The sequence below is a fragment of the Balaenoptera ricei genome, chromosome 5 (assembly GCF_028023285.1).
Source record: "Balaenoptera ricei isolate mBalRic1 chromosome 5, mBalRic1.hap2, whole genome shotgun sequence".
NCBI lineage: Eukaryota > Metazoa > Chordata > Mammalia > Artiodactyla > Balaenopteridae > Balaenoptera > Balaenoptera ricei.
In genome coordinates this window covers 53,765,067-53,783,542 of record NC_082643.1, presented here as the reverse complement: position 1 = coordinate 53,783,542, position 18,476 = coordinate 53,765,067, and the positions used below count along the sequence as shown (strand labels likewise).

The 18,476-nt window shown below is 38.3% G+C and overlaps 1 protein-coding gene across 1 annotated transcript in view; it reads right to left on the bottom strand.

Moving 5' to 3' along the window:
- ADAMTS3 (ADAM metallopeptidase with thrombospondin type 1 motif 3) overlaps window positions 1-18,476 on the bottom strand; it is a 282,138-nt gene that overhangs the window by 36,008 nt on the left and 227,654 nt on the right. The window contains exon 6 of the mRNA XM_059924055.1: window positions 626-709. Coding sequence (XP_059780038.1) covers window positions 626-709 — 84 coding nt within the window. The remainder of the gene's footprint in view (window positions 1-625; window positions 710-18,476) is intronic.

Here is an 18,476-nt window from a genome sequence, read left to right as displayed (position 1 = left end):
TTTTAAAGCCAGCTAAAGTTACATTACATAAAAATGCCTATTGTATGTATTTTGACCCAACATTTTGCTTTCAAAAAGATTAATGCCCTTTTAAATAAAAAATATATTCACCGTGTGCTTCACTTTTCTTAATTGAAAAGACTCATATTTCACATATTGTTTTCAAGAAATCATGAGAGGGTAAGGATCTCTGTTATTTTGCTTCACAGATATATTTGAAGCACCTAGAAAGCATCTGACACATAGTAGGCACTCAATATAGATGTTTTGGAATAATAAATGAATCATAAATTTGATGACGATGATAGATTAAGGAAATTCTCTTTTTTTTATAATGGTATCCATTCATTTTCATTCATACAGTCATGCCAAAATCAGGATAATTATCTCCAACTCCATAAGACAGAGGTAAACACAGCAAACAGTACCAGCACAAAAATCATTCATTATCTACTCAAATTTAGAGATCTCCATTCATTGGGGCAGTTTTCTCCTCTCAGTTCAGAGCAACTGGGGTCTACGTGAGACATGTCTACGTTGAATGTTAGCTATGGCTTCAGCAATCTAATCTGTTTGCTAATCCAGTCCTTGATGTTCACAGTTGACATATAGTAAGACATTTTACCTTTGCATAGCCCAGCATTATCATGCGCACCAGGACCACATTTATATGCACTCCCAGGGACTCATCATGGTAAATTTCATTCACCTAGAAGCAAAGTAGATAATTACCTGAAGAAAGGCAACACAAAGGATTTCATGAGATGCACATTTAGGGTATGGTTGTGTAATCCCAAATATAGGCGTCAAGTCCCTTTTTTTTTAGTTTAGTTTAAACTGATATCTGAAATGAAATCATTTACTTTCAACTATGGAATAATTCTTGGCTATGTGAATTACTGATTTTGTAAACCCCACAGTACCACGAACATAGAGAATATGCTTTAAAAGGGCTTCATTAAACTACTGTAGTGTTAAAAGTCCACGTGTGCTATGATCCACACATAACATTCATCACAAGACGGTGACTCTGGTGAAGCACCGGCCAGCTGTGAGTGGCTGCAACCATGTGGCGGAAAAGAGCAAGCATGTCCTCCAGGTGCCCCTGTTGCCGTCAGGGGTGCTACATCTGGTTGGGGAAGCCCGTGTGCAGGAGCTGTGGTGGTCTATCTGTGGGCCAGTTACTGGGTGGCCCTCCCAATGCTTCCCCACCCCAGGAGTGGGGCAGCTGAGGCAACGATTATTTAGAAGTCCTACAGTAAAGAAATCCTTCCATATCTGAATTACTAAGATGACTGTACAAGTACATATAATACCAGTCCTGGGTATAGCTCAGAAAGGCAAAGTTGAGTCACTGCTTTTTATTTAATTTTAAATGTTAAATTAAAATTTCTACAGGTAATTTGGTATACTTTAAAATCACAGATATTAGAACTTAAGCAACCTCAGAGGCCATAGTCCATCACAGATTTATATAGATGAGGAAGATGAAGACCGTAGAGATTAGCTAACATGCAAAAACACTCAGTAAATTATTGGCAGTCTAAAGTAGACATAGCCTCTGGTTATACTAGTGCAAAATTGGTGTGAATAAAGATTGCTTAGTAAGTTGGCAAATGCTAGCAGAAATGGGAAAGGGGGAGTTATCTGGCTACATTTCAAAGTTCTTAGCTGTTCTCAGGAACAGGGAACCAACATTTGTCACAATAACTAAAAGAGGGATGGAAAACCAACCTCAATTCAACTTAAGATCCAGGAGGTTTGGACAGAAGGCACAGCAAATTTAAAGCCTACAGAGGAAAGACAGACCTTAAAAATAAATATAACTCAAGGATAACAGAATGCTCTAAGAAAAGAAATTCATGAATTTCTTGCCACACTGACCAAGAAACAGACCAAGAAATCTCAAATGAAATGTTTCAGGAATCTAATGGGACTACACAGAACACCTTAAAGTATCAAGGTCTTAAATGTAGATTAAACGTATACTTACTGAATTTTTAGATGGAACTAAAAAGGGAAGAACAGCTATGATGGAGGTAAAAGATCTAGGGAAGCTAGTATATACTAAAGATGACAAAGTGTAGTTTAACAAGAAAAGATTTAGGCTCCTTTTAAAGTGGAAAAATACATTTATTTATACATTTATACATTTACAAACTCACACACACCCATATAATGGTGAGACCAATTTAATACCTATTCAAGATAAGCCAAGGGGTGAAAAAAATCTGCAATTCTCTCTTGCATTGCACAGGTGTGCAGGCTGGTACTCATGCCCAAGCTGTCCCGCTATAGGCAGGCCACTGTACACCTGAAGTATTGAGTTCATTTTGTCTGTTCTGTCTTACAAAAGAGATGTATACAAACAGGAATGTATCCAGACTCCTCTCTAAGCAAAGAGCAAGGAGCCTAGAAAATGTGTCACATAAAAAATGGTGGTAGGATACAGTGGCTAAAGCCTGACACAAGCCACTAGTAGTCTCAGTTGATGTCTTGGTTCAAGACCTTCATTGCTTGTGTGGTCTTCATCTTTCTGAACCTCAATCAAATGGACATAATAAGAATACTACCTCATGGAGTTGGGGTAAGAATTAAAAGATTTAATTCATGCACACAATTGCTCAAAAATTTTGTGAGTGAGAAGGACAGAAGGACATTAAAGCACATTAGAGTGTGGGAAGTAGAAAAGAAAACTTAATAGCCACCGTGTGGAAAAGGGGTTCAATTTATTCTGCATATCTACAGCAAATAAAACTAAAAACTATGGGTTCACACTATTAAAGGGGAAGATTTCAGGTCATTATAAGGAAAACTGAATGCTGGCCAAAAAGCTATGATTTCTTATGATCCTTTTGGCCATGGACAGATTCTCTTATCTTACTCCATGCCTCATACTGCCTAATTGAAGATTTAATCCCCCTCTTCTTCTGGATTAATTATCTGATAAGAAATTTCTAGCATCATAGTTCCAATACAAGTAAAAGTCCAAAGCCGGGTCTGTCACTAATACAATCATCCAGAGAGACTCATGGACATTCCAAGAGACTTCTCATTAGGCAGCTGTTCTCAGTTAGCAACATGGCTTCACACACAAAGTTCTAACATGTACGTAATGTAACTGAAATGTAAGTGCATTTAATATTAAAAAAATGTTCAAATCAATGTTAGTAAGGGCACAAAGTAGGGGAACAATAACATTTTAAACTAAAGAAAAATAGATAAAACGAAGTGAATTAATTACTTGAGGAGAGGTGACGGAGGGAAGGAAGGCCCTTACAGCCATGGCAATATAGCAGTGACAGCAACACGTCTAAATGTTATGGGAGACAACTATATCAGAAAACTATTAGAATCATAAAGTGAGAGCTGGCCGTCATAACAAGTAGCTTGTGATATCTGAGCTAGTATAATGTACATATAATCACCCCCAAATCGGTACATTCATCTTTATTTGGTAAATTTTAAAATCACTACAGCGCCGAGAAAGTATCACGCACAAAATTCATGTTCTCAATGGCAGTATTACATTATAAAATGATGAAATAAAAAGACACTTTTTAAAAAGTCAAATTTACCATTCACCAAAAGAAAAGTATTATTTAACAAAAATCCCCATTATACCAGGCTACTTAGATAACAGAGCACTCCAGGAGAAACCAAAATCAGTTATGGAATGTTCTGAGCTGGCACCTATTTGTGAAACTGTCTCAGAGTATACTAAATTATTGGGGGTAGAAATAATCAACTATAAGGCAATAATATTTATATGTAGGAGAAAATATTCTCCCAATGTGGTAAATCAACAAATAGGTGTCTGTATTGTGCAAAGCACGGGATATCATTTATTATTTTGTTTTTCAAGGTTTAAAAAAGTTGCTTCCTGTACATTATTCACTTTTAAAATGTACTTAATAAATTGGCTGCTTGTCATCTTGCTGGACCTTATCAATAACAGGATGCAATGTTTTTATGCTCTGAGACACATAGGATATGATAAGAGTTGGAGAAATAATCAGCACCTCAGGATTAGATATATTCAAAGACCTGGATTCTGGTCCCAACTATGCCACCGATAAACTGAGTGACCTTGGGTTGGTCACTTAACCTCTCTGAGCCTCTGTTTTCTCACTGGCAAATTATAATCGTACTTGCTCTGCCTGCTTCACACAGCTGCTATTCAAATCAAACAAAATGCCACACAACTGCCCTCAGCAAAATACAGAACACATTAGAACACTTCTACCTATCTATATAAAAAGTTTTAAAGGTTTGTGAATGTATTTTCCAATCTATCTGAAAAAAACAAAAACAAACAAAAAATTAAGCAAACAAAAAACACAACTGCCTCCATCTTGGTTTTCATTGAAAAGGATTCAAAAACTCTTATACTGTAAATTTATTTACTCTCAATAGAATTAAAGATATAGTTTAAATTATCAAAAAAATTTATGGGAAAAATTGTTCAACAATTTTTTTCAAAAATACTCTCCAAATGCTGTACAAAAGCTCTTTCCAGCAGATGGCAGTATGCACATTTTAGAGACAGGTGAAGGAGTAGCTGCTTTACACACCTGAATGTACTTACCTACCAGATGGTATGTCTGCCTTTTTGGATATTACACATAAATAAAATAACTTCTTTAAAATTAAATAGGAATTTAAAAATATTCTAACCCGAGGGAAACACTGAGTCATTGGACTCTTAAAAACAAAGAAAAATATTGAAGACATCTTTATTTAAATTGTTTTTCAGTGTCATCTGATCAAGACATTACATAAGAGGCATAAAGAAGCTTATGATCTGGCTCTAAATTAATCACGAATTTTAACAATCAATAAATGATATACAAAAAGAACTAAAAGCATATCATACTGAATTAATCTTTTCAATCTGTCAAGATGAATGAAAATAATATTTGTTAAGAAAGCATTTTTACAACACTTAGTGACAAGGAAAGCAACTTTTTCCTAAGTTACAGCAGAATCAAGAACAAAGAAAACAGCATTACATAGATCTTTCCAGGTTCCAGACACTGTTCTAAATACTTTACCTATATTAATTCAAGTAATCCTTGTGACAACATTAAAGATATTATTATCTCCATTTTACATCTAATGAAATTGGGGCCCAGAGAAGTTAAGTACCTTGTCCAAGGTCACACAGTTAGCACACAGAGCAAAGGATTAACACCTAGGCAGTATGGCTCCAGAGTCAGTAGTTTTTACCAACTTGCTACACTTCCACACACCTGCAGACCACAGCACTATCACTATGCAAAACAGATCTAATTTTAGAATAATCAAGAGTGATTCATTACCCCTGAGTTTAAGAACCTGATGTGGAAGCATACTGATAAAGATAACTTAAAAACTTCACTTCCTTTTCATAATTTTCCTTCGTGTAAATGTTAAGAAAATGAGGAATTAGACTCTGCTTACTCCAAATAAAGATTTCTTGATGGTCAATATAATCTAAAAACACACTGGGAAAAATTAAAGAGGAGCTAGAGCAGATCACTGGAAAAACCGAATAAGAAAAGATAGGGCTGAAACTTATAACCAGTGTTTCGGGTTGTAAGCAAAGCATTAATCATAAACATTCTAAGAAGTCATATATTAGACACTATATAATGCAAATCAGAGTTTATCTATGCAAAACTGAATATCCTTTCACTACGTCAGCCAATCTGTGGAGCATGGGTAACTTTTCTATGAGGTGTTCAGGGTTGAGCCCAGAGTATTTATTAAATTACCTGAAAAAAAGGAGTAAACAGAACATTAATTCAATTTTCAGATGATCTTAAATTGCAAGGGGTTGCCAAAGTGAGGGGGGGAGAAAAGGTAATGATTTTAGGAATATTTGATTTGATTGATCAAGTATTCCTTTCCTTGAAAGGAAAATTCCTTCCAGGTTCGTTCCCTGACAGGACAATTTCTCCCAGGACATTTCCCTGGCAGGACAATCTGACCTGCTTTGTCTGGCTAGCTGATAAACAGCTTTGTCTGGCTTCAACAAAGCAACATTAATTTTTCTTTCAGATGGGTGGATGAGGTCTTGAGAGGCAGTATAGCTCAGTGGTTAAGAGCATGGGCTTCACAGCCAAACTGCTTGGGTCTGCTGTTAGCTATGTGACCTTGGGCATATTATTTGTCTCTGTGCCTCAGTTTTCTCATCTGCAAAATGGGATAATTATACCGCTGTCCTTATAGGATTGCTGAGAGGAATAAATGAGCTCATATATGTACCGTGGTTAATGGTGCCTGGGCCTTGCAAATATAAAAACGAAAATTGTTAGCTATCATTAGTAATATTATTCACACAGAAGCAAATAAATGGTATGCATGTATAATTTTTTTAAAGAGACTTTTGGTTAACTAAAGGCAAAGAAGTAATGACAAGATAGCCTGGGTGATTTTGGCTGGACATAAAAGAATCCTGTAATGGACTGGGAAACTATATAACTCTATCTACAACCATCCCTTGTAGAGCTAAAATTTCCAAACACATACCTGCTTGGATCTGCAGTCCTGTCCTCTATGTTCTTTTTACTCAGAGGAGATAGCTGTCTCCTAACCTGTCAACTCCTCTTCTCTCACCTCCAATTTCAGACTAATAATAACAACTTTAAAAAAATTGAAATATACTTGATTTACAATGTTGTGTTAGTTTCAGGTGTACAGCAAAGTGACTCAGTTATACTCTTTCTTCAGATTCTTTTCCATTATGGGTTATTACACGATATTGAATATAGTTCTCTGTGCTATATAGTAGGCCCTTGTTGGTTATCTATTTTATATATAATAGTGTGTTAATTTCAAACTCCTAATTTATCCTTCCCCTAATAACTACTGTTTATGAATAGTCTTATCTAATATTTACTGAACTGAATTGTGCCTAATGTTCCTAGAGGTGGGGAACTGAATAATAAATGAGTTTGAACCTCTGTTCTTATCATGAATATATTCAAATAGGTAAAATAAACTCTAAGCATGGAAAAAATAAACACAAAAAGACATGCAGATAAGGTCATTTCTGATGGGGATGGGTGCTATGAAAAAAATAAATTTGAGTGATGAGATAGAGGATGAGAGGGAGAGGAAGAAGCTACCTGATACTGGGGGTTGGGGGTGGGTCACAGCCGGGAGACACATGTGGGCAAGAAGGAAAAAGGCATGTGTGTCTCTGGGGAACAAGTGATCCAGGCAAAGGGAAGAGCTGGTACAAAAGCTCAACCTCTATTATCATGAAAGCTCAAACCCTACAAAGGAGACATCTTCATCACTTTAAAAAGAGACTGAGACCCAGAGAAGTTATACAATTTTCCCCCCAAATGATTAGCACAGCCAAAATTCCAATAAGTCTATGTGATGCCAGTGTCTATTCTCTGTTCACAACCACCTTGCCTGTCTTTTTCTTTCTGTCAGAGAGGATGTGCTAAATCTCTTATTCTTTAGGCTCTTTCCCACTTCCTTAAAGACATTTGCTACAAAAAATCGACTCCATTTCCCGTATTCAATCGCTCCCCTTCTTGGGGTTCCTTTTCCTCATTTACTAACGTTCTCAATTTTCCTTCATCATGAAAAAATAAGCCACTTACAATATTTTGTAGCATTTAGTATTGTTTACAACTATGTTCATCAATGATACTATTCAATTTCTTTAGCAATATTAGCTCCTTTTTTTGCTGCCTAGCCCACACACGTCAGCGTGTCTCAATGTTTTGTTTTCAATCCTCTTCTCGCATACTTTCGCAGCAATATTTCATCCACTGCTGTTTCTTCAACCAATATCTATAGCCTGATGAATTCCACATATCTCATACTGATTCACCTCCCTCATGCTTCACAGCCATCTGTTCAACTCTGGTAACAGATCTATCTATTTGGAAGTATACCTATATATCACAAAGTATACTCACCCTCTCCAGAAAACCTGTTCTTCTCTCAATATTCTATCACACTTAAAGATGAAACCATCTTGATTCCTTCTTCTTCTTCAAGTATTACAGTCAATCTGTCACCAAGTCCTGTGGGCATCTCTCACATTTGTCTCTTCCTCCCACCTCCACATCCGGCAGCTCAGTACGTGTCCTAACTCAGTTGGACTGCTACGACAACCTCTTAAAACTTTTGCAAATGTTTTCATTTGGGTAATTTGGGCCCATTTTGGTAGTTCTCCAGATTATCAGGGTCAGATGGTTGTTTTCCAGAAGCGTGAGGCTCTCCTTTTATTTTAATTTTGCTTTTACTTCCCTTAAGCATCAAAGGAGCTTTGGGAGGAGCAAGAATAGGCAATTCAGCTATAAGACCTTACAAACTCTTCCAGCCTTTGGAACAGTGGAAACATACCAAAAGCTCAGGTAGAACTGACTTCTTTCTTCAAGAATGAGAAAGACGATTCGCTTAGTAAGCTAAAAAGCTTTTCTGTGTTTTAGGACTCTTGGAAAAATAAAGGTTGGAATAAACCAGGGGAAAAACGTTTTTATTGATTTTTCAGTTAAAATCAAAGGGACTGGAGAGCTTCAAGATGGCGGAAGAGTAAGATGCAGAGATCACTTTCCTCCCCACAAATACATCAGAAATACATCTACATGTGGAACAACTCCTACAGAACACCTACTGAATGCTGCCAGAAGACCTCAGACCTCCCAAAAGGCAAGAAACTCCCCACGTACCTGGGTAGGGCAAAAAAAAAAAAGAAAAACAGAGACAAAAGAATAGGGACGGGACCTGCACCAGTGGGAGGGAGCTGTGAAGGAGGAAAGGTTTCCACACACTAGGAAGCCCCTTCACGGGTGGAGACTGTGGGTGGCGGAGGGGGGAAGCTTCGGAGCCACGGAGGAGAGCGCAGCCACAGGGGTGCGGAGGGCAAAGCGGAGAGATTCCCGCACAGAGGCTCGGCGCCGAGCAGCACTCACCAGCCCGAGAGGCTTGTCTGCTCACCTGCCGGGGCGGGCGGGGCTGGGAGCTGAGGCTCGGGTTTCGGAGGTCGGATCGCAGGGAGAGGACTGGGGTTGGCGGCGTGAACACAGCCTGAAGGGGCTAGTGCACCCCAGCTAGCCGGGAGGGAGTCCGGGAAAAGGTCTGCAGCTGCCGAAGAGGCAAGAGACTTTTTCTTGCCTCTTTGTTTCCTGGTGCGCGAGGAGAGGGGATTCGGAACGCCGCTTAAAGGAGCTCCAGAGTCAGGCGCAAGCCGCAGCTATCAGCGCGGACCCCAGAGACGGGCATGAGACGCTAAGGCTGCTGCCGCCACCAAGAAGCCTGTGTGCGAGCACAGGTCACTCTCCACACCGCCCCTCCCGGGAGCCGGTGCAGCCCGCCATGGCCAGGGTCCCGTGATCCGGGGACAACTTCCCCGGGAGAACGCACGGTGCGCCTCAGGCTGCTGCAACGTCACGCCGGCCTGTGCCGCCGCAGGCTCGCCCCGCCTCCTCCGTACCCCTCCCTCCCCCCGGCCTGAGTGAGCCAGAGCCCCCGAAGCAGCTGCTCCTTTAACCCCGTCCTGTGTGAGCGAAGAACAGACGCCCTCAGGCGACCTACACGCAGAGGCGGGGCCAAATCCAAAGCTGAACCCCGGGAACTGTGCGAACAAAGAAGAGAAAGGGAAATCTCTCCCAGCAGCTTCAGGAGCAGCGGATTAAATCTCCACAATCAACTTGATGTACCCTGCACCTCTGGAATACCTGAATAGACAACGAATCATCCCAAATTGAGGAGGTGGACTTTGGGAGCAACGACATATATATTTTTTCCCCTTTTTCTCTTTTTGTGAGTGTGTATGTGTGTGCTTCTGTGTGTGATTTTGCCTGTATAGCTTCGCTTTTACCATTACTCCTAGGGTTCTGTCTGTCCTTTTTTTTTTTTATTACTTAAAATTTTTTTTCTTAATAATTATTTTTTATTTTAATAACTTTATTTTATTTTACTTTATTTTATCTTATCTTCTTTCTTTCTTTCCTTTTTTTTTCTCCCTTTTATTCTGAGCCGTGTGGAGGACAAGCCCTTGGTGCTGCAGCCAGGCGTCAGGGCTGTGCCTCTAAGGTGGGAGAGTCAACTTCAGGACACTGGTCCACAAGAGACCTCCCAGCTCCACGTAATATCAAATGGCAAAAATCTCCCAGAGATCTCGATCTCAACACCAAGACCCAGCTCCACTCAACCACCAGCAAGCTACAGTGCTGAACACCCTATGCCAAACAACTAGCAAGACAGGAACAAAACCCCATCCATTAGCACAGAGGCTGCCTAAAATCATAATAAGGCCACAGACACCCCAAAACACCCCACCAGACGTGGACCTGCCAAACACAAAGACAAGATCCAGCCTCATCCACCAGAACACAGGCACTAGTCCCCTCCACCAGGAAGCCTACACAACCCACTGAACCAACCTTAGCCACTGGGGACAGACACCAAAAACAACGGGAACTACGAACCTGCAGCCTGCGAAAAGGAGACCCCCAAACACAGTAAGTTAAGCAAAATGAAAAGAAAGAGAAACACACAGCAGATGAAGGAGAAAAGTAAAAACCCATCAGACCTAACAAATGAAGAGGAAATAGGCAGTCTACTTGAAAAAGAATTCAGAATAATGATAGTAAAGATGATCCAAAATCTTCGAAATAGAATGGAGAAAATACAAGAAACGTTTAAGAAGGACCTAGAAGAACTAAAGAGCAAACAAACAGTGATGAACAACACAATAAATGAAATTGAAAATTCTGTAGAAGGGATCAATAGCAGAATAACTGAGGCAGAAGAACGGATAAGTGACCTGGAAGATAAAAGATTGGAAATAACTACTGCAGAGCAGAATAAAGAAAAAAGAATGAAAAGAATTGAGGACAGTCTCAGAGACCTCTGGGACAACATTAAACACACCAACATTCGAGTTATAGGGGTCCCAGAAGAAGAAGAGAAAAAGAAAGGGACTGAAAATATTTGAAGAGATTATAGTTGAAAACTTCCCTAATATGGGAAAGGAAATAGTTAATCAAGTGCAGGAAGCACAGAGAGTCCCATACAGGATAAATCCAAGGAGAAACGTGCCAAGACACATATTAATCAAACTATCAAAAATTAAATACAAAGAAAAAATATTAAAAGCAGCAAGGGAAAAACAACAAATAACACATAAGGGAATCCCCATAAGGTTAACAGCTGATCTTTCAGCAGGAACTCTGCAAGCCTGAAGGGAGTGGCAGGACATATTTAAAATGATGAAGGAGAAAAACCTACAACCAAGATTACTCTAACCAGCAAGGATCTCATTCAGATTCGATGGAGAAATTAAAACCTTTACAGACAAGCAAAAGCTAAGAGAATTCAGCACCACCAAACCAGCTTTACAACAAATGCTAAAGGAACTTCTCTAGGCAGGAAACACAAGAGAAGGAAAAGACCTACAATAATAAACCCAAAACAATTAAGAAAATGGTAATAGGAACATACCTATTGATAATTACCTTAAATGTAAATGGATTAAATGCTCCAACCAAAAGACACAGCCTGGCTGAATGGACAAAGAAACAAGACCCGTATATATGTGCTGTCTACAAGAGACCCACTTCAGACCTAGGGACATATACAGACTGAAAATGAGGGGATGGAAAAAGATATTCGATGCAAATGGAAATCAAAAGAAAGCTGGAGTAGCAATTCTCATATCAGACAAAATAGACTTTAAAATAAAGATTATTACAGGAGACAAAGCAGGACACTACATAATGATCAAGGGATCAATCCAGGAAGAAGAGATAACAATTGTAAATATTTATGCACCCAACATAGGAACACCTCAATACATAAGGCAAATGATAACAGCCATAAAAGGTGAAATCGACAGTAACACAATCATAGTAGGGGACTTTAACATCCTACTTTCACCAATGGACAGATCATCCAAAATGAAAATAAATAAGGAAACACAAGCTTTAAATTACACATTAAACAAGATGGACTTAATTGATATTTATAGGATATTCCAACCAAAAACAACAAAATACACTTTCTTCTCAAGTGCTCATAGAACATTCTCCAGGATAGATCATATCTTGGGTCACAAATCAAGCCTTGGTAAAATTAAGAAAATTGAAATCGTATCAAGTATCTTTTCTGACCACAATGCTATGAGACTAGGTATCAATTACAGGAAAAAATCTGTAAAAAATACAAAAACATGGAGGTTAAACAATACACTACTAAATAAACAAGAGATCACTGAAGAAATCAAAGAGGAAATCAAAAAATACCTAGAAAAAAATGACAGTGAAAACACGATGACCCAAAACCTATGGGATGCAGCAAAAGCAGTTCTAAGAGGGAAGTTTATAGCAATATAATCCTACCTCAAGAAAAAAGAAACATCTCAAATAAATAACCTAACCTTACACCTAAAGCAATTAGCGGAAGAAGAACAAAAAAAACCCAAAGTTAGCAGAAGGAAAGGAATCATAAAGATCAGATCAGAAATAAATGAAAAAGAAATGAAGGAAACAAGAGCAAAGATCAATAAAACTAAAAGGTAGTTCTCTGAGAAGATAAACAAAATTGATAAACCATTAGCCAGACTCATCAAGAAAAAGAGGGAGAAGACTCAAATCAACAGAATTAGAAATGAAAAAGGAGAAGTAACAACTGACACTGCAGAAATACAAAGGATCATGAGACATTACTACAAGCAACTCTATGCCAATAAAATGGACAACCTGGAAGAAATGGACAGATTCTTAGAAATGCACAACCTGCCGAGACTGAATCAGGAAGAAATAGAAAATATGGACAGACCAATCACAAGCACTGAAATTGAGACTGTGATTAAAAATCTTCCAACAAACAAAAGCCCAGGACCAGATGGCTTCACAGGCGAATTCTATCAAACATTTAGAGAAGAGCTAACACCTATCCTTTTCAAACTCTTCCAAAATATAGCAGAGGGAGGAACACTCCCAAACTCATTCTACAAGGCCACCATCACTCTGATACCAAAAACAGACAAAGATGCCACAAAGAAAGAAAACTACAGGCCAATATCACTGATGAACATAGATGCAAAAAATCCTCAACAAAATACTAGCAAACAGAATCCAACAGCACATTAAAAGGATCAAACACCATGATCAAGTGGGTTTTATCCCAGGAATGCAAGGATTCTTCAATATATGCAAATCAATCAACGTGATACACCATTTAACAAATTGAAGGAGAAAAACCATATGATTATCTCAATAGATGCAGAGAAAGCTTTTGACAAAATTCAACACCCATTTGTGATAAAAAACTTCCAGAAAGTAGGCACAGAGGGAACTTTCCTCAACATAATAAAGGCCATATATGACAAACCCACAGCCAAAATCGTCCTCAATGGTGAAAAACTGAAACCATTTCCACTAAGATCAGTTACAAGACAAGGTTGTCCACTCCCACCACTATTATTCAACATAGTTTTGCAAGTTTGAGCCACAGCAATCAGAGAAGAAAAAGAAATAAAAAGAATCCAAATTGGAAAAGAAGTAAAGCTGTCACTGTTTGCAGATGACATGATACTATACATAGAGAAACCTAAAGATGCTACCAGAAAACTCCTAGAGCTAATCAATGAATTTGGTAAAGTAGCAGGATACAAAATTAATGCACAGAAATCTTTTGCATTCCTAAACACTAATGAAGAAAAATATGAAAGTGAAATTAAGAAAACACTCCCATTTACCACTGCAACAAAAAGAATAAAATATCTAGGAATTAACCTAGCTAAGGAGACAAAAGACCTGTATGCAGAAAATTATAAGACACTGATGAAAGAAATTAAAGATGATACAAATAGATGGAGAGATAGATATACCATGTTTTTGGATTGGAAGAATCAACGTTGTGAAAATGACTGTACTACCCAAAGCGATGTACAGATTCAATGCAATCCCTATCAAACTACCAGTGGAATTTTTCACAGAACTAGAACAAAAAATTTCACAATTTGTATGGAAACACAAAAGACCCCGAATAGCAAAAACAATCTTGAGAAAGAAAAACGGAGCTGGAGGAATCAGGCTCCCCAACTTCAGACTATACTACAAAGCTACAGTCATCACGACTGTATGGTACTGGCACAAAAACAGAAATATAGATCAATGGAACAGGATAGAAAACCCAGAGGTAAACCCACGCACATATGGTCACCTTATGTTTGATAAAGGAGGCAAGAATATACAGTGGAGAAATGACAGCCTCTTCAATAAGTGGTGCTGGGAAAACTGGACAGCTACGTGTAAAAGAATGAAATTAGAACACTCCCTAACACCATACACAAAAATAAACTCAAAATGGATTAAAGACCTAAATGTAAGACCAAACACCATCAAACTCTCGGAGGAAAACATAGGCAGAACACTCTATGACATACATCACAGGAAGATCCTTTTTGACCCACCTCCTAGAGAAATGGAAATAAAAACGAAAATAAAGAAATGTGACCTAATGAAACTTAAAAGCTTTTGCGCAGCAAAGGAAACCATAAACAAGACGAAAAGACAACCCTCAGAATGGGAGAAAATGTTTGCAAATGAAGCAACTGACAAAGGATTAATCTCCAAAATTTACAAGCAGCTCATGCAGCTCAAGATTAAAAAAACAAAAAACCCAATCCAAAAGTGGGCAGAAGACCTAAATAGACATTTCTCCAAAGAAGATATACAGATTGCCAACACACACATGAAAGAATGCTCAACATCATTAATCATTAGAGAAATGCAAATCAAAACTACAATGAGATATCATCTCTCACTGGTCAGAATGGCCATCATCAAACAATCTGCAAACAATAAATGCTGGAGAGGATGTGGAGAAAAGGGAACCCTCTTGCACTGCTGGTGGGAATGTAAATTGATACAGCCAGTATGGAGAACAGTATAGACGTTCCTTAAAAAACTAAAAATAGAACTACCATACAACCCAGCAATCCCACTACTGGGCATATACCCTGAGAAAACCATAATTCAAAAAGAGTCATGTACCAAAATGTTCATTGTAGCTCTATTTACAATAACCAGGACATGGAAGCAACTGAAGTGTCCATCAACAGATGAATGGATAAAGAAGATGTGGCACATATATACAATGGAATATTACTCAGCCATAAAAAGGAAAAAAAAACTGAGTTATTTTTATTGAGATGGATGGACCTAGAGACTGTCATACAGAGTGAAGTAAGTCAGAAAGAGAAAAACAAATACTGTATGCTAACACATATATACAGAATCAAAAAAGAAAAAAAGAAAAAATGGAGAACTTAGGGGCAAGATGGGAATAAAGATGCAGACCTACTAGAGAATGGACTTGAGGATACGGGGAGGGGGAAGGGTAAGCTGGGACAAAGTGAGAGAGTGGCATGGACATATATACACTACCAAATGTAAAATAGATAGCTAGTGGGAAGCAGCCACATAGCATAGGGAGATCAGCTCGGTGCTTTGTGACCACCTAGAGGGGTGGGATAGGGAGGGTGCGAGGGAGGGAGATGCAAGAGGGAAGAGATATGGGGACATATGTATATGTATAACTGATTCACTTTGTTATAAAGCAGAAACTAACACACCATTGTAAAGCAATTATACTCCAATAAAGATGTTAAAAAAAAAAGATTTAGATAAATAAAATAAATAAATCTAAAAAAAAAAAAATCAAAGGGACCTCTGAAGCAGCAACACTGTGTGGATATTATGTCATGTTAATTTAACCTGTGATGAAGGGACTGTGTTCCAGAATGACAGGTACAGGATATTCCAGGGAAGGCGTACATGTTTATGTAAGGGGCAGCTGAACTGATGTGTGCTTACTCCAAAGTTTCTCTGTGACCTGGTGTGTTCCGTCCACATTGGAGACATTAAGACAGTTTGTTGAGGCAGGGAGGGGTAGTATAATCCATAAGGAGTTTGCAGGCAGATGAACTATGGTTTGTCCCCTAATTCTGGCACTTAGATACTATGTGTCTATGTTTATAGCACAGTGTCTAACAGAGTCTCTTCCTCCAAATCATTCGGATTCATCCCGAATTCTCTTTTTCAAACACAGACTAATCTTCTTTAAAACCGTTTTCATAAACCCTCATCATTAGCAAGGTGAAATTCAAACTCCTTAGGATGGCACCTACATTTTTCTAAAGGTAGCCCCAGATGCTCTACCCAGCCTCATCTGCCATCTCCCCTAAATACTCTTCAGTTTCACCTACAGACACACCTCCAGTGGCTCCAAAGACATTATAGCTACCACTTTTAGAATCCTTTTAAAATCTGTTTCCCATCTTCCAAAACCCATATTCTCTTTTTCTAGCTGGGAAATGCCAATTCAGTCTTTAAAGTCCAACTCAGGTGGCACATCCTCTCTGAAGATTTCATTTGCCAATGGCATTATTTGCCAAACCACATCTCCTTCTTTTCAATTAATGTTTACACAGTACTTTGTGGCTGAATCTTTTGAAGAAACTATCACTTTTAATTATTATTTCTTGATTTGTTTATTTCACTGCTAGAATTAGCTTCTTGTGAAAAGGAGCTAAATTTTATTAATTTTTGCCTCCCTAGAATCTAATAGGACTTGGCCTATGGGAAGGTATGTATGCTAGGTGAATAAATGTCTAGAGGACTGATGTGAATTCAATTGTAAAAAATGGGTTAAAGATAATTAAATAACCCAAAATAGAAAACTGCTGCATGATTTGCTCAAGTTGCCTGAACATGTATATTCCCCAGATAAATCTGCCTTGCACTCACATTCAGCATTTTCAGAAACACTAGTTAAGAAATTAAAAGCAGTTTAGAGACTGAATCATCACTAAGTAACCAATAACCACATTTATTTGCTAAGCCTTGAATAAGTCCATTAATGCTCTGTTAGGACTAGAGTACTTCCACGGAGCATAAATTTTCTTGTAAGAGTATTAAGTAGGGAAGTTTGCCATGTCCAGAAAACACATCTGTGAGTTACTAGTTCATTGTCCATCACAGATGGCCAATTTCAGTATATGAAAAAATTGAATTCTCTTTTAATTATCAATGAGTACTTGTAATTACAAGATTTTTTTTTCATACTGGGAGCCATCCTTTTAAATGAATTGTTTTCTTTTCTTTTGGTAAATCCTGAGATTAAGGCATTGACTCAATTCTCTGCAGGGCACAACAAACCCAGATCACTTCATAGATCTTAGCAAATGACAAGGATACCTGCCACAGCAAAGTGTTGGTGACAGGGAATATCTGGCACATGGAAAGAAAACAACCCACACCCTTAACTGCAGAATCTGCTTTATCACCCTGTTAGGGAGAAACTTAAACTAGATTGCCAGCTGATTCAATTCAACCAGACAAGTAACTGAATTCTCAACTTCAATGACTTGAATGGTATTCTAACAAGACACAGGAATGAGTAAAGGAAAGACATCAGAGTTTTATTTGGCAATGGATATACAAAATGCCTCGATTTTGTAACAAGAGGCAGTGAATCTTAGGGAGGAAGAGCATTGGATTCTGAAGACAGAAAGATCTGTCCTGGCTCAAGTCTTGGCTGTGCCACCTATTAGCTGTCTGACTCTGGAAAGGTCACCTAAACTCTCTAAATCTCAATCTCTTAATTTACAAACTAGGACTGAAAATGAACATATTTCATAGTTGAAGAATTTTCTATAATTCTTGTGGAGTATTTAGCACAGGACCAGGCACAGAGCAAAGGCTAAAATTTAGTTGGTAGTAGTATAAGTCTCCATCCTTAACAACATTAAATAATTCTTTTGAATCTAGACCTGAAACTACATAATTTCAAACATCTTCAAAGATTTCATCATTAACTTTGATTCCACACAATCTATTTTTTTTTTCATAGACTACCCCATCTACATGAATGGCATCATCATCCAGCAGTATTCAAACCAGAAAAGTGTAAATCATGGTGGATTCCTCCCTTTCCTTCAGCCCCCTATTTGATCCACTGACAAATTCTATTGATTCTACTGTCAATACTCCCTTATTATTGCAATCACCATTGTCCAGTAAACCATCTTCTCTTGCCTAGACATCTACAGTTGATTTCTAATTGATCTGTCTGCATTGTCCCTAGATCACTGCCATCTATTCTTTACAACACAGAAAGAGGCTTTCAATGGCTTTCCATGAATTTGCTTAAAATTGAATTCAATCTCCTCCCATGACCTGAAAGGTGCTTGCCCTCTTCTTCAAGCTGCACCTGACTCCTTGTACACTGGACTCAAGCCACAGTGGCTTTCTTTTCGTAACTAAAACACTTGTCCTTGTTCAATGACTGGCTCTTTCTTTCATTTTAAATCTCAATTTAACCATCATTTCTTGGGAGAAGGCTTTCTTGACCATCTTGTCTATGTATAATCCCTATCACCCGTTAGCCCTGTTATTCCCTTTCCAAGCAAACTGTTCCTTCCCTGCATAGCTCTTATCACAATCTTTGATGTGTTT